General features: G+C 44.4%; 1 protein-coding gene and 1 long non-coding RNA gene across 2 annotated transcripts; one reads left to right on the top strand and one right to left on the bottom strand.

Annotated features, from left to right (window-relative positions):
• Nucleotides 1-179: 179 nt before the first annotated feature.
• Nucleotides 180-11,947, bottom strand: LOC132649677 (uncharacterized). Its single transcript, XR_009588158.1, has 6 exons — nucleotides 11,844-11,947; nucleotides 10,225-10,454; nucleotides 9,171-9,550; nucleotides 6,289-6,417; nucleotides 5,449-5,688; nucleotides 180-4,686 (listed from the first exon to the last, which is right to left on the bottom strand). It is a non-coding gene; the product is annotated as an uncharacterized LOC132649677 (long non-coding RNA).
• Nucleotides 6,526-13,995, top strand: Pou2af3 (POU class 2 homeobox associating factor 3). Its single transcript, XM_021652043.2, has 4 exons — nucleotides 6,526-6,617; nucleotides 10,330-10,387; nucleotides 11,722-11,951; nucleotides 13,393-13,995. Exons 1-4 carry the CDS (start codon nucleotides 6,558-6,560, stop codon nucleotides 13,759-13,761), a joined length of 717 nt encoding a protein of 238 aa, XP_021507718.1. The 5' UTR covers nucleotides 6,526-6,557; the 3' UTR covers nucleotides 13,762-13,995.
• The last annotated feature ends 2,331 nt before the right edge of the window (nucleotides 13,996-16,326 follow it).

Raw genomic sequence — 16,326 nt, 5'->3', positions numbered from 1 at the left:
AATTAGTTATTCAGGGTTTAATACCTCTTGTGTGGTTGGAGAAAAGACAATAAAAACTATAATCTCCAGGGTCAAACTGAATAATAATATATTTTCTATAGTTATTTTCAAACATTAGAATCATGCTTTATTAGATATTACATAAATATTTAACAATAACTTCTGACAAAGTATAACGTATATATGTTTGCAAAATGCATTGTCAGTAGACTACAAGAAAGAACAGGAAAAAAGTTCCATGTCACAAAAGGAAAAACAGCAGATCAAACAAATAACAAGGTGTTAGCTCTTCTACATTAAAAAAAAGAAAAGTGGTAGGCCTTTCCCCTAAGAAAATATCTTAAGTTGAATAATCCAGAAGTTCTAATGCTTAGAAAGTATAATAGTTGCAAATGTACAATCACTCAGCCATCCTATTCCTCAGCCTTGGTAAAATATTCACAGGTTTTCATGACTGTATTCTCCATACACTTTTATATGTTAGTAGTCTGGTACAATAAAAATGTTCTAAGTAAAACAGTAACTTTCCAAGCCATGCCTTGTGGTACTTTTCTTGTCTAAATAATAACGGATCAAAAGCTTGCTCATCATAAACTTTTTCTTAAAGTCTAAATTCCCAATCTATACTATGTCGAGAAAGACTATATAAAAATTATTACATAAACCTCCGTCTACTAATCTTCTTGTTCATTTTCACATGGTCCAAATGTGCATCATAAGGACTGATAAATACTTGTTTCTTCAATGTACTCAACTTTTTGGAACTTGATATTTCCCCCAATATTTCATAACAGTGTCCCAAAATGGAGGTGACAAAAGAATTTTGCATTACTAAAGAAAATTTAGGCCCATAGTCAAATTTGGAAGGAATAAACTATACTGTTTCCTTATACTGAAGGTAGTTTAATATGCTGTTGTCCAAGTTGAATAAAGCCTATTTTGGAGGAAAAAGCATAATGCTGTGGAGTGCCATTTGCGCACAAAAGATCATCAATATTTTTTTCACACCTTCAACTTCACACATTAAAAATATCCATTCTACTCACTCAAGATGCTACTGACTGACTTTATGATGGTCAGGGGCAAATGAAAGGATTTATGAGGTTGTGGCATGGAAAAGCAGAGATCTGAAAAGCGAATTTATGAAGAACGGGGAAAACTATGGACAGGTGCTTTTAGCAGAGAAGACTTGAGGGGAAAGCAAGCAGTGGACTTTTCAGAGCAATTAACATATGGTTGTTGAGTAAATGGTGGATGAACGGGTGAATGAATGAATGAAACTGTGAATGAACCTATGGTAGGAAAGCATTAGTGCGCCCAAGGGAGAACAGAGCCATTGCTGGCAGAAACCAAGGCCTACTTACCTTTGTATTCCTGGTACCCATTTCTGTGCCTGGCCTGGTATCTACCTCGCGCTCAAGGAACATCTGGTTGGATTGTGGCTCAATCACACACCACATTAAAAACATTTCAATAATGGCAAAATCTGCCTTACAAATACTGAGACCTGTCTCCTTCCTACAGAGATTTTAGGGACCAGCAATGGAGCTACAGACTAGTCATCCACTGGTAAAGAGGCCAGTCCCTCTCAGCATTTCAGCATCCTTTCTCACACCCAACATCAAGTTACTGCATTATAAGTCAAGGAGCTTGTGGCTGCAGGCCAGGCCCCAAATTTTTGGAGGTTGTTTGTTTGTTTGTTACAACCTCAAAGGGGTTGCTGGGGCTTCTGGGAGGCATCCTAGAAGCAGTAGGCCTCCAGGAAGAAGGCCCTGGTCCAGCAGCCACAAACGGCAGCCAGCACAAAGACCAGCTTATCTTCACCTCTAGCCAGTTGTTTCCTCAGAGCTCTGTGTTTCCAGAATGTTCTCTCATCAGAATGCTGCAGTCTTAAGCCTCTTGGATGCACTGATAATACATCAGGGACTTTGGGGTGAGACTTAGAAAAGTTTGAGCCCCAGTTCTGTCATCCGTGCACTTACTAAACTTGGCGAGATATTTGTCCGTCTGGCCAGATTCTTCAGCTGCACAGTGGGGATGTTACACAGCACAGGTCTAGCGCCCATGAACAACAGCCAAGAGCTTTAACTAAGCTTCCGAATTGGGGGTGTAGTTTAGTTGTAGAGCACTTACCCAGCATGCCCTGGATTCTATCTCAACACTGGGATGAATGCATGAATAAATGAATGAATGAATGACCAAACAACCAAGAAGCTATCCAGTTCTATAGGCATTTGGAATTTCAGGGCAAAAATGGCTGGTTGCTCTACAGTCATCACACACACACACACACACACAGAGAGAGAGAGAGAGAGAGAGAGAGAGAGAGAGAGAGAGAGAGAGAGATGCAAAGGGGATCCACTGAGAAAGTATTGTCTCTTGCCTTCTCAAGCATGACTTTTGGCTCTGAAATGTCTGTACTGAGGCTTTTCAGTTACAAGAACAAGAATCAAAACTCCTTAATGTTGGCAGGGGGAAGATTCTCAAAACGGGCCTGAGGAAATAGTTTTCTGATGTTGCTTGCCAGCAACCGCACTAACCCACAAATGCCCCCCAACCTTAGCCATGGCTCAGGCAAAGGCTACTGGGAGAAAAGATGCAGACTTCTTTGCTCTCTGTTGTCTTTGTAGATCCCAGGCGTCTAAACAGCCTGCATCTTCCAGCCTGTGTCCTATCTGCAGAACCCAGTCACCAGCATCAGTGTCCTTGATTTTTCCAAGGGAAAACTGGCCTCAGGCCACCTCTGCCCATTTTGTATAAGTGGAGAGCAGAGAAAAATATTTAGTCTGAAAGAATGAGACTGTACTCCAGAATAGGGTAAAGAGCGGTGCATATAGAGCCAAAGAGATAAAAAGAGTGAAGACAAGAAATGAAGAAAAGAAATAGAAAATATGTGTGGGGTGTAGGATAAACAACAACAAGCTAAAAGGACAAAGGAAATCTTCTTAAAAGCAAGACAAAAACAAAAGCTAGGGAAAACATTTCATAGAGGAAGGAGAGTTGTAGTGCCAAGGAGAGGGTTCCTCTCAGATCCTATGGTCCTTCCACTGGTCTGGTCCTCAGGCCTTGCTTTGCAGAAATGGGTTCCAGTGGTTGATAAACACCAGCTGGACCAAATACAACCACATCATGCCTCCACCACTGGATGCTACCTCGAGTGTCCCCAGCCCTGATCCTCTCTCATGTGGCCTCACCTGCCTGTTCTACCCTTCATGCTTTCATCATCCCCAGAGACCCTTTTTCTGAGCTGTTTGTTATACTCTATATCTGAAATATTTTAGATATTTTTAAAGGTCTTTGAAGCTAAAGCTTGCTCTTTTTTTTTTTCCAATCAGACAACTCAGGGATTAAAAATAGAGGCCTGCATCATCATTTTATCAGTATTCGTGGAAACATCTAGTTATTTGCAAAGGGGACCCTTCTGCCTCTCTGTGAAGTCCTGACCTGGCATTCTACATCCCTCCAGATGCTTCCATCTTTCAAATCACAGGGGGGTCAGAGGGTGACTCAGGCAGTGCTTCAAAAATATGCATCAGCACAGGCCCAAGTTATTTGCGAGGGGTCCAAGTAGACAGCTTGCCTCCAAATTCCTCCTAGTCTCGCCCCTCCGAGCCTTCAAAAAAACACTCACATCCTTCCTCTAAAACCAGCAGGAGTGCTATGAAGCAAAAAGGCTAAGGTACAGCGGAAGAAAAAAAAAATAAGAATAGGGAATGCCGCAGTGCATCGGTGGGATTCTAGTCGGACGGCATTTGTGGTGATCCAGTACCCTGAGGAGCAAAGCGGATGTTGATACGCAGGACTGCAAAGGCTGCTTGCTGGGAAAACGCAGTGTCTGGGGCCTAGCAGGAGGGATGACGGGCAGAGAGGAAAGCCTTGTGGCCAGGCAGGACCAGAGGAATACAAAGTGCAAAACTTTAGGCCTCTGCTGTCCTCTGGCCTGCAACCTGGGCCTGGAGTGGCCCTCTGCAGCGCCACACCCACTGGCTGCCATGTTCACTCTCCAAAAATCTGAGATTTTCCCCTTAAAATACAGACTGGAAAAGTGAGAATCAGTGTGGCTGTCCAGTCTGACTCAGGTGATCCACCGGGAGCAGTCTAGGTCAGTGGGGGCTTCTGAGCTGCCTCTGAGGCTGTAACACAGAGCATCTTTGAGGACACCTGCTCTGTCTGTGGGAAGGTGGACAAAAAGCTTAAAATAGGAGAAAAGCAAGGGTCAGGACCCAAAGGGATCTCACTCCCTGTTTCTCTGGACTCTCTGTGGGGTGCCTGTGTGCAGGATTTCTGCAGAAGATAGTCCATTTTGTTAAGCCTTTGAATATTCAAATTGAAAGTATCGCGCAATCATTGATTGTCAAATCATGGGTTTCTAGAGGTTTTAAATACTTGGCATGAGGGGGAAAAAACTCAAACCTATACCCGAAGGTATAAAACATTAATTCTGTGTGTCTTCTGCTCCAGGGACCTGGGTGCTGCCTTGTGTTTTGTGAAACTTTAAAAATGTCGCATCTCTGCTTTTCTCCCTGCACAGGAGCCCTCCCAGGTGCTGAGTCTCTGAAGCTGTAGCATCCAGTCTGCGGCCCAGCTCCTGCTGACCAGGATGTCAGGTAACTCAGACGCTTCTCCAGGGGTCGGGTCATGAGGGCCAGGGGCACTTGGATCCCGGGTGTATTTCCTCCGCTTTTCCTGCGTACAAGAGAGGCACAAAGTCAGGGAATAATAGTCAGGGCCGGGCATAGATCCAGAGAGGGAGCGGGCCCGCTGAGTCGGCTCCCGCTGGGTGCTTGCTCTCCAGGGCAGAGGCCCAGAGACCCATCTGGCCGCTCCGGACAAGCGCGTACCCCAAGCCAGGCCCCTGCCTGCCCCCCTCACTTTTCCACCTTGGCGTCCTGGGAGTTGTTGGCGCCGACTTTGTGCGCCCAGAAGCGGCGGCGGGGGGAGCTAGAGGCTCACGGTGAGCCCTGGGTTGCAGCAGGACGCATCTAGCAGGGAGCTGGGCTGGGGCTGTCTCGGCGTGGACCCCGAGGTGCGCCCGCGCTGCCTGCAGATCCCAGAGCCGAGGCAGGCACTGGAGATGAGAAGGAAGGAGGAGACTGGATCGGGGAGGGTGCGCCCTGACCAGCCAGACGTCGGATTCCCAGGATCGCGGGAAGAATAGCGCACTAGCTTTCCTGGGGATCTTAGGTCCCACGATCTGGCTTATGGGTGGGGGTCTCCCTGCTGTCCAGCCGTGGTCCCTGCACTAACCATGCGAGGCGCTGGCGGCCTGGCACTGTCCCAAAACGCCCGGGCTAGGGGCCACTGCGCTCCGCCCCTCCCCGTGAGTCTACCAGGCGCTCTCTCCCGGGTCAAGGGGTGCGAGTCACGCTGGGATTCTGGGACAAACTCTACTCGGAAAATGCATCTGCCCAGTCTAGCTTGGCCTAACAACCAACCAGACCTACTCACTGTGCTCTGCCGAGGACCCCCAGGCTGTCACGGGTCCCTCCCAGCCGACCCCCGCCTAGCATGGCCGGCCACTTGGGCTCTCCCCAGGCTACCCGGCCCGGCTCAGTCGGATCAGGGGCGGCCCCTTCCGGAGGGCGGCCTCCAGGCGACTGCGCGGTCCTAGGAAGCCTCGGGATGCCTTTACTCAGAGCTGCAGCTCTTGCTGGAGAACTCTGCACAGAAAAGTTCTCTGAGAAATGCCTGCACCAGAAAGAGAGGGGGGTGGAGAGAGAGATGAAGAGAGCGACAGAGTCCAGGGAAGGAGAAAGGGGGTGAGGAAGAAAGGACATAAAAAAAAAATAGAGAGATAAATAAATAAATAAAAGTGAAGGGCTGATAGAAGAATATTGCCTGAGCTTGGCCCTTTTCTGGGGTCAGTCCAAGAAGGACGCACAGGGCCAGGACAGGCTTCCCACAAACCCCTGCTGCTCGTCTCAGGGCTGGCTTCCAGACCAAGGGCACTGCTATTGAAGGTTGTGCCTCCTCAGAAGCCATGCCTGGACTGATAGAGGAATACAGTGTGGGGGTTGGGATGAGGGTGGGACACTCACAGTATAAACATCATGGTGAGGTTGGCGAGGTCAGTTGTGGATCAGAGAGCACCCCCAGGTCCACAAGTTGAGCCAGAACCCCTGATTTTACTATCCTAGTCAAAATAGTCTTGTTGGACCTGCCTCCACATTCCAGAGTAGAACAATCTGTACTGTCCTGAGGATGGGGCCCAGCTAGGAGTGGATGATTTCATATATGCCCACCAAAAGCTGTTTCCACTAAGACCCTGAAGCACCTGCTTGTCTTCACCTTTTCAAGTTTGAGAAATGTGGGTGCTTTTCAAAGCTCTTCTTCTTCTTCCTCTTCTTCCTCTTCTTTTTCTTCTTCTCCTCCTCCTCCTCCTCCTCCTCCTCCTCCTTCTTTTCTTCTCTTTGTGTTCTGCAAAGTTAGAAACTTGGCCTTGGGTATCTTAGGGAACCCTCACTGTACCCCCTTGAGACCCAAACTTTGGGATTGATCACTGACCCCATTGCCTCTCCCCAGAAAAACCAAAGGTGTATCAAGGTGTCCGCGTGAAGATGACAGTCAAAGAACTACTGCAGCAGAGAAGGGCGCTCCAGGCCGCCTCAGGGACAACTGTAAGCACGACCGGCCCCACCCCCTCCCTCCCTAGTCCGTGGTTGGCCTTAGTCAGCCCTGTGTCAGGAAAGACGTGAAGGTCACCCACAAGCACAGCCCTGATCAGGAACTCCTACCATGTCTGTTTCCAACTTCATTCCAGCTCACCTCAGGCAGCCACAAAAACAGGAGGGCCACCGTGTAGGGCTCAGGATTGCAGGAGGCTCATCCCTGACCGCTCGTAACTGAGTGTGGAAGGCTTGTTGGTCCTCCCCAACGGAGAGGGGCAGCCAGCAAGCAAGTATGTTACTACAGTGTTAAGAGAGATACAGGCCTCAGAAATTCATAGGAAAAAAATCTCTCTCAGAAACCTACCTAGTTTCTCTGTAATTTAGGCCCTAAGGTCATTTGTGCAAACAACAACAACAAAAAAAAAAAAAAAAAAAAAAAATCAGGTCACTGAAAGTCTCCAGAAGCAAAGGCCTCTGTCTCTGGGATGCACAGTGCTGTTACAGAACTGAACCGGGCAGTCATAGGGCACCCTGACACTTCATATAGATGACCTGGGTGCTCAGGGCAGCTGCAGGACTGTATAAACCAGGTGTGGTTGGCCACCAAGGAGGATTCAACTTGAAGAACCTTCAGCACGTGACACTGTTACTGCTCGTGGGTAGATGTGGGTGTGGAAGAAGGATCAGATGGGATGCCAAACACATATTTTATCACGGGTCCCCTCAACATGTGGTACTGTTTTCGTTCCATGTAGGACTTCATGAATGGGACTTTGGCACCTCAAGCAATGGCAGGTGGGGGGACTTTGGCGGAATGGGGTTTGCGCTTAGTTCTCAGAAACTCTGTGTTTCACTTCCACCAACACATCAACTTACTCAGGTCTCTTTGGTCTGTTCCCCTCATCTTTCAGTTGAAAGCTAATGGGGTGGAACAGAGGTTAACTGAGTACACAACAGTATTCTCCACAGAGAGTGCTCAGCAGATAGTGTTTGGGAAAGATCACTACAATTAATTCCAACTGAGACTGGATAGATGGTTGGTGAGAATGTGTACTGTACCTTTTGCTAGGAATTTAGAGTTCAAATATATTTGTTTTGATTTGGTACATTCAGCTAGAGAAATTCTAGTTATCTGCATTTGCAGAACTTCAAGTAACAGGAGAACGTCCCTACAATGCAAAGGTGGGGGGGGTTGCAGTGATTCTTTGCTTAAAGCACTTTTGTGTATTCATTATTTCATTTGGTTGTAATGATCAGTTGGCATGCATAGATCAGAAATCACTATTCCTTCATGATAGCTAAGATCCAGTCTTGAAGCTGGTACCAGGCTAAAGGCAAAAACGCAATCATCTTAGTTTTTAGTTCTGGCACTCATCTTTCTACAGAGCCAATCATACTGAGCAGGGTTTTAATAACCTCAATGGTTTGCAGCTCTGCCATTAATAAAACTAGGGCGAAGGGAGCTGGGAAAAGCTTTTACAGACAAAAACCAGTCGACAGAGGTGCTTACAATAAAACATATTCCTTCAGCAAGGAGCACTGGCACCTGGCAGAACTCTCTTCAGCTATATCCAGAGCATCCCATTTAGCCAAAGCAATACTGTGGCTATTGATTGAGTTCTTGGAATTGGTGTGACCATTAGTGTCTTGTAGCAGAGTGCAGGACAAGAGGAAACATTTTGCCTCAGTGTCTGACCAGGTTCTGGTCCTGACACTAAATCTGATTTGACACTTTCTGAGGTCCCTCTGAGAATGAAGCAGGGTTTCGGATGCCGTTGTCTATCGAGAACACATGCTGCCTGCTGGAAAACTCCCTACTCTACTTCCTAGAAAGTTCCCGCCCCTGCTCTTTTCAGCGCCCAGGAGCCCGTGAATTACAGCAGGGGACTCGTAGCTGTCTGTCTGAGAGCAAGCAGGGGAGCCTGCAATTCTCAGACTGCTGCAATGGTATACTCAGCCAGCAAGCGTGCTAGTACCATCCCAGACAGGCAATGTCCGCCTGTCCTATGCAGCCCGTCCTAGCTTAACAGAGACTGTATCCCACCTTGCCCAATGTTAAAAGACATCTCTGGGAGTTAGTAATCCAAGAGAGAATTAATTGTGCTAAATACAGCAAACCAAGAATAAATCTGCCTGACTTTGCTGTACAGTCAGAACAGTATTAGTTTGAAATTTTAAGAAACCAATCATGACTGGTAGTTATAGACTGAGGTAGATATCCAGGTCTCAAGCTGCACCAGAAAAAACTATACGTGCCAGACTGGTAAACAAAATTTTAAAAACGTAATTTCAGCCATATCAATTTACACATACACAATACTTCTTTCCCTTTAAGGTAAAGAGAAACTTGAGTTAGTTCTTACATAAAGATAAAATTTACCTTTCTTCTTTTTAACCATTGGTTTTGTTTTGTTTTAATAGGCTTGATGTGTTTTTATATATTGTAGATTGTAGATATGTGTGCTGTTTGAAATAAGAGAAGTGTCATTCTTTGTATTCTTGAAAGCAAAAAGTGAACCAAGGGCTAGGAAGATAATATCAAATACGATATTGTAAACATACCTCCAGGAGATAACAGGGAAGCAAGCAAACAGGCCAATCCGGGGAACGCAGGGGGTTAAAAACAAACTCTACAATGAAGCAGATTTTTAAAAACCCGCTCCTTCCAAGTCCTTCAGCTCAAGCTGCAGCCAAATATTTGCATAAAGAGCTGGTAAAGGCCTCCAGCTTCCTGGTTCATGACATTACAGCGTGGATCGTTTTCAAAATTAACACACCTCCTGTTTGAGCAGTGGCTGGCCGCGCAGTGCTTGCGGAGGCTCACGGAACAGGAGTGAGTACAGCCCCACAGCCCCAGAGAGGTGTGGTGAGCAGTGAGCTCTGCTTCCTAGCCCAGAGCAACAGCGCTGGTCCCTTTAAACTTTAAAGCCACCTCCTGAAATCTAAAAGAAAAAAAAAAAATCCTGAATTACTCAGTTAGTGCAATTGTTCTTTCAGTTGGGAAAGGCAAGCTGCTTAAGTTAAGTATTTGAAAGGCTCGGCTTCATGCATTTTCAGTACTTAGATAACAGTAATTTTAAAGGGGAAACTATATAGAAAATAGTTTTTTGAAATATGCAAAGAACTGAATTTTTTCTGTCTATGAGCGCAAATGTTTATAGGCTCCGAACCACTAAATATTTCAAGGTTTTTTTTATATTTTAAAGGTCATAAATATTTTAGCTTCTCAGATTTAAGAACTCTAGAAACAGTGTCTTATTAGTATTCATTTCTTTAGGGAAAATAAATTCCTGGGACAAAGAACCCTAACAGTAAATAGAAACTTTAAGAAAATGTATTGACTCAAGTCGTAGTTGGGTTAAGTAAATGTTAACTCATACTCATTATAAAATAAATTGCTTAATAGAAAGGCTGCTTACTGGGTTTTCTTGAATTGTTCTATTTCTGTAACAAAAATGACTTACATTAACCTTTATCTAAATTAATAACTTCACATTTTATCAAGAAATCTGAAGTTAGGAAAAAAAAGCAATCCCCAATAAGCAAACATAAAATCAAATCTAAAATATAATGCTGGCTGTGTTTAAAAGTCCAGTGTTCTTAGAAGAAGGCTTACCGCAGAGCAGAAAGAGCCGTCCCCATCAGAATCCCCTGCCCAGCTTCCCCAGTGGAGAAGTGCAGCGCCTCCCTTTGCTTCATGCTCCTCTTCTTGCCTTGACAGCTGTCAGGAAGCAGCAGCAGCAGCCACCTCCCAGACCCCATCACGCCATCGCCTGCAGGTTAGTACAGCCAGCTTTGCAGTTTCCTCAACCCTCTCAAGAGTCCATCTCAGAAGCCGTTTAGAGCCTGGCTCAGGGGTTAAGAGAGGCACCACCATTTAATTGGAATCCAACCAATCAGAAAGTGATTCCAAATGCAAGCCCAGAAAGGAAAGAAAGACTAAGTTTTGTTCTCATTCTGAACTGTCTATTCTGTACCAAGACTTAGTCCTTTACATTTTATCCCAGTTGCTGGTCTCCAAGAAACTCAACTTCACTATAAAATTGGGATTTGTTTGAGAATCGTGTTATCTTTCCTTGGTGCTGTATGAGTTATAATCAGAACATCCAGAATAATGCCTTTGCTCTTGCTCATTTAGCTTGTCACTGACAGGGGCTTCCTTCCACTTTGCTCTCTTCCCAGAAAGCAGTTCAAACAAGCGTAAGTTTTCCCAGCCCCAAATGAATAACTCTTATTACATAAGCAATCCTTCTGATGCCATTCGGCAGCTAAGAATTTAAGGAGGTCATATAGAAGGAAGCCTGTGCCCATGGCAGTTTCCACCAAGTGTGTCAATTTAACTTAACCTGCAAGGAACCTGAGACCTTTAATGGACTCCCTCTAAACCTCTCTTCTTTGAACCTTTAAGACTGGTAATCACACACTGGGAATGTTCACATTAACTGAAAAGGGGGTGATGTTTTTCAGATTATTCTCATTGATTCTCTGTTGCTTCTTTTCATTGTACTTTCATCTTAACATGTCCACAAATAAGACACTTTTTGCTCTTTGTACTTCTGTGCGAAGGGCTATTAATTCATACTCTACATTCTAGGCTTCCAATTTTAGCATGTGCATTACTATTACTATTACTATGACATACTCAGTATGTCATGTCTCAAAACCCTCTTCTATTTAAGTTGCTACATGAAAAGTTTGGAAAAGCAACAAGAGCGCCACACCAGAGCGTTTCCCAAAGCCCTGCAACAAGTCCATCAGAGAAATTCCCCTGACCTGCAGATAGAGTTTAGTTGTTAACACTTTTATACTCCCAAAGGTGAAGGCTTGTGCTCTTCCCTGATTGTGACATTTAGATACTGGCTGGGCCGCTATGCAATCTTTTATTTTACCCTAACTGTATTGAGAGCTATCTATCATGTTACTAATCAGATTCATTTCTTTGGAACTTAGATTAACCTAAGACAACTAAAACAGTCCAAATTCCTACACTGTTTACTTAAAGGAAATTTCTCAACTGCCACTTTCCCCTAAATATAATAATAGAAGAAAACGCTATTCAAATTTGTCTAATTTTGCAATTTTTAAGCGAAAATTGTCTCCTTTTCTCTTGTAGGACTGTATTTTGAGCCTGAACCAATGTCTTCCACACCCAGTTATTTTCAATCCCGAGAATTTTCCACCTGTGTCTCTTGTGAAGAAAGTCCAAGCTGCCTAGACCAGATCTTTGAGTCCTACCTTCAGACAGAGACACTCCCGGAGCCTCTGCTCAACTCCGCACAAAGTGCTCCCCACTATTTCCCAGACAGCTGTCAAGTGGCCTCTTTCTGCTATAACCAGAGCTTGGTAATTCATCTGCCTCCTTCCTGTAGCCTGATGCTTGCTAAGTGTGGGGTACAGATGCTTTGTAGCAGCGTTTGCATCATCTCGTGAGAAAGCATACAAATGTTATCAACCAGGAAATAGTCAGGGAAGCACTTAAAGTTCAGTGTGTGGGCACCTTGCAGGGCATAAACCTTTGAAAACATGTATTATGATTTCCCAAGCAAATGGATGTCTGGCAATAAAAAAGGTCCCCTCATGCTACTCACTTGACTTTTTTTTAACATCTGTTAAGACATCTGTTATTTGGAAATCACTGTTTAGATAATAGCTCTTAGATTTTTAAGTTCTTGAAATAGATTGAGGCTATATTTCTAATGAGGCTTGGCTTAGCTGCTGAATTGGCTCTACTAATTGGCTGGTTTGGTCTGCCACAGGCAAAAAGACTTACTGAAACCTGAGATGGTTGGTAAGACAGAAGTCCTGTGGTATATGCCTTTAACCCAGCACTTAGGAGGCACAGACAGGAGGGTTAGGAGTTCAAGGTCAGTCTCAGCCAAATATGGAGCTGAAGTACAAAAGACCTTCTCTCAAACAAAGACAAAAAAGTCCTAATCTTTGAAAGAATTTTGATTCTCTGTTCTTGATGGGTCTCAGATGTTTAAAACGTGTTCTCTTTAAAATGAGTAAGTGCTGTTTTTATGTCTTAGATATTTGTAATTTTTTAAACTTTATAAGGTTTTTTTTCTTTTAAAAAGAAATGTGAATGCTGTTCTCATTTGTCAAAAGCCTATGTAAGCAGAAGAGTGAATTTAGAGAAGAGAGGAAATTAGCCCTACAGAACATGTCTTTGTGTGTATATGTAGAATATATAGTTAGTATATTAAAATTCATAGTTTAGTGAGGAAAGAGCACACTCTTTCTGCTTTTGCTTCCAAGGTGGGCCACCGTAGACTTGTTGAAGATGTGGTAGGTGTCCAGTGGCTAGGGGGGCATGTGTTGGCGGCAGGAGGGGGAGTTTCTCATCTTGGAGTGTTCTAGACGCTGGGCGCTTGAGGACTAGGGTTCTATCTCTGCGTGTTTACTTGGCTTCTAGTGGTCAAGGGTGTGAGGTGCCACCTGCAGCTTATACTGTGGCATGCAGTGGGATTTGATGTGCAGGTGACCCGAGACAGAGTGAGATTTTGTGGTTTAAGAACAAAACATGCTGCAAAGTATGGTTTTAACAAAGGAAGGCAGTGAAGCAAGGCAATTGATTGTTGGGAAAGAGAAAAGGAAATATAGGATGTGGTGTCATGAAATCACAGTCAACAAATAAGAATACTTCCAAGGACTTAAGTGAGGGTTTGGGGCTTATTCTTAACCCTGATTTTTCTCACTTTGCACAACTAAATCCACTTTCCTCAGTTCTTTTGATCCTGTCTAAGTTACCAAGCTTTTTGTTCCCTGGTTTTCATCTCTCTAGACTCCAGGATCACCTTCGGATTCCTCCAGTCTCTCCGGCTCCTTTGACTGCAGCTACTTGCCAGATCAGCTGCCTCCCTACACTCCAGAAAATTACACCTCTCCGCCTTCTCTGGATTCCCTACACTACAGCCTCCCAGAAGAAGGCCACTCCTGCCACCGCTGGCCTTCCCGCCCCCAGGACAACCATTTCCCCCTAGCCACCCCTTCCATCTGCTACTGTGCTTCCTGCGAGGCAGAACATTTGAACGCCCTCAGAACCACAGAGTTCTTCTCCTACTCCAGCACAGACTGTGTGGACTTTGCCCCCCCGGCGGCTACCACTGGTGATTTCTATAAGGAAACAAGCTGTGGTCCGTGCTACAGTTAATAGAAACCACACTGGAAGGTGTCACGGGTGTATCTGTTTCCCTATCACATCTAGATGACACTTCAAAACATTCAACCCATTATTCACAAACTATCCCACATATGGTTTACGTGTCACTGTTTTCAATATCCTGATAACTAGCATAGGAATCAATATGAAGTCCTCAAACCTGGTCTTTTCACACCCTTATTTTATATGCTCACTGTTAACAATTTTCTATGGGTTTTTTTTTTCCCCTGGTGCCTTGCTTCTCAGTGTAACGAACAAACTCTTTTGTAAACTAATAAATAAGTTTGTATAATATGTGTTGGGTTCTTTGCAATTTCCACTAGTAGTATCATTTGATTTCAACATTATTAACTAACCAGGAAATCACTAACTATACTAGAATAGTTCCATCTAAATTATTTGTGCATTTAAAATTATTCTAATATGACGAAATGCCCTGGGTGCCATAGAATAAAGGGATAGGCATTGCTAAGATGCAGAGAAAGGGAAACCCTGCTTTGGTTAATCAAGGATGTACATTTTGGAGCAACATCAAACAAAGACATGATGACTCACTGGTCTCTTGTATCCAGCATTAGTCAATGGAATGTTAATGTGACCAAAAGCACACACTCAACCTACAGCAATGTTAACCTTGAGACAACTCTTTTGCATTTCCAAAGTACTGTTTTATGTTCTTTCTCAGCAAATATTGATCTTCTTTCTCTTGACATCTGCCGTATTCTGATCCTGTACCTAGTTCAGATTTGTGGTTATCTTCTCTTCCTGAATTTCTGCCTTAGATCCTTAACTAGATACCATGCATGCATACACAGAGATTTATATGACTGTTGTGTACATCTATCTGACTTTCAGTGTTTGAGTCATCCAATCAATCTACTAAGGAGCCCATCTGTCTTTCAAGGTCAAGGAAAGTAACTTATGTGGAGTTAAACTGCACTAACCAAACTACATCAACTGTTTTCTAAAGGCATCTGGAGTCCAGAGTGTAATCACATGAGTGAAACCTGGAGCACATTTCCCATGTCCCACCATTCAACACATGGTGCAATATTGGCACCACAGCTACGATTGTCTTCCCGTGCGGTATATTATGTGCAGGTTTCTCAGGCATTATCCCATTCACTCTTCACAACAACGCTGAGAACAAAATGAGCAGTCTGGGCCTCCTAACTGTTGTAAGATCATTATCATTTAATATTGATTCATAATTTTATTAAATGCAGTGGTTATTATTTGACCTGCTACTATAGAAACAAAAGACTCAGAAACCTGTTAAATTGTTTATATGCTCTAAATACTGGGACTGGGCAGATCTTAACCCCTAAGCTACCTGGTGACCTCCCAGCCACACATCCCATCCAAAGTTCGCTGTACATGCTCCAGTTGGGTTGCTTCTCCCCATCATGCCAACTCTCAGAGCAAGCTCCTCCTGGCCACATGTTTCTTCTTCACAATAACCCATGGTGACCTGCTCCTTTCTCCTTCCTTCCTCCTCTCCTGTACCTTCTTCTCCCATCTTCTGCCCTCCAAGCCCTCAGACCTTAGCTCTGCCTACCTCTCTTCTGCCTAGCTCAGGTATGGGCAATTTTATTGGCCAATCAGGGATAATTTGGGAGGCAAGGTTACGAAGCATCACTTGGTGTATGTAAGCATTTGCTCATAGGACAGTAAAGATCTCTGGGGACGAGCAATTAACACTTGAATGCATAGTAGCTCCACATCAGCCACAACATAGAACGATTAGGTCAATGGCCCAGATCCTCCCAAATAGAATGTGCCCAACCTTGAGTTTAAATGAACCCCAAACTCTGCTCCTGGCTCTTGAGTGGCAATAAGTTTGAGGCACCTTTTGTGAAATACTGTTCAGTAGACCATGGAGTCACTAAACCCCACAAGAGGTCTGTTGTCATCTTTATGAGGCCTACCTGGAAGGATCCAACTGTCCACAAGATACCAGGGTGTGAACTCTAAGAACTGCTACAGCCCTGGGGAAGCATAAGGACCTAGGAGAAGCTGACTCACTGCCACTCAGTGGCCTTCTCCTCATGAGAAGACAGACTTGCTCCCAGGATTTCACTGTCTGTCCTCTCCCTGGTGACTTAGCTAAAGCTTGGGAAAACAGGACAAGTTCTAGCCTGCCTCAAAGAATAGCAGTGCCATGGAAATGGAACAATGGCTGCCTTTCTGAGGTGCCAATATAATTAGACTTTTAATGGCTTAAAATTAAATTGAAACTGGCTTGAAGTCAACAAATACTTAGACGGTCCAAGGCCAGTTCATACTCTCCATCCCATCTCCAGTAGCTGTCCGCAGGAGAGATCAGAGGAACAAGCATTGCCCAGCAGTTTGTGCTAATATATCCCCCCGTAGATTCCATTCCTCCTCCTGTCCCTGCTTCTCCTCTTTCCCCTTCCTCCTCTTCCTCTTCTTCTTCCTCCTCCATTCTCCTCTTTCTCCATCAGTTTGGTACCTTCTTAATTCCCTTACATTTTTAACAAAGCATTTTTCTGACATCCTTATTTTCTTGATTCTCTCTTTCTCTTTCTCTTTCTC

This window comes from Meriones unguiculatus, chromosome 1 (assembly GCF_030254825.1).
Source record: "Meriones unguiculatus strain TT.TT164.6M chromosome 1, Bangor_MerUng_6.1, whole genome shotgun sequence".
NCBI lineage: Eukaryota > Metazoa > Chordata > Mammalia > Rodentia > Muridae > Meriones > Meriones unguiculatus.
The sequence above is the reverse complement of the archived record's forward strand: the minus strand, read 5'-3'. Positions and strand labels throughout refer to the sequence as shown.

Bases quoted from the DNA above. Each gene is read 5' to 3' on its own strand.
- Pou2af3 (XM_021652043.2), top strand. From the start codon at position 6,558: ATGACAGTCAAAGAACTACTGCAGCAGAGAAGGGCGCTCCAGGCCGCC. The intron at 10,388-11,721 runs GTTAGTACAGCC...TTTCTCTTGTAG, and splicing joins CATCACGCCATCGCCTGCAG to GACTGTATTTTGAGCCTGAA. The intron at 11,952-13,392 runs GTAATTCATCTG...TCATCTCTCTAG, and splicing joins TCTGCTATAACCAGAGCTTG to ACTCCAGGATCACCTTCGGA.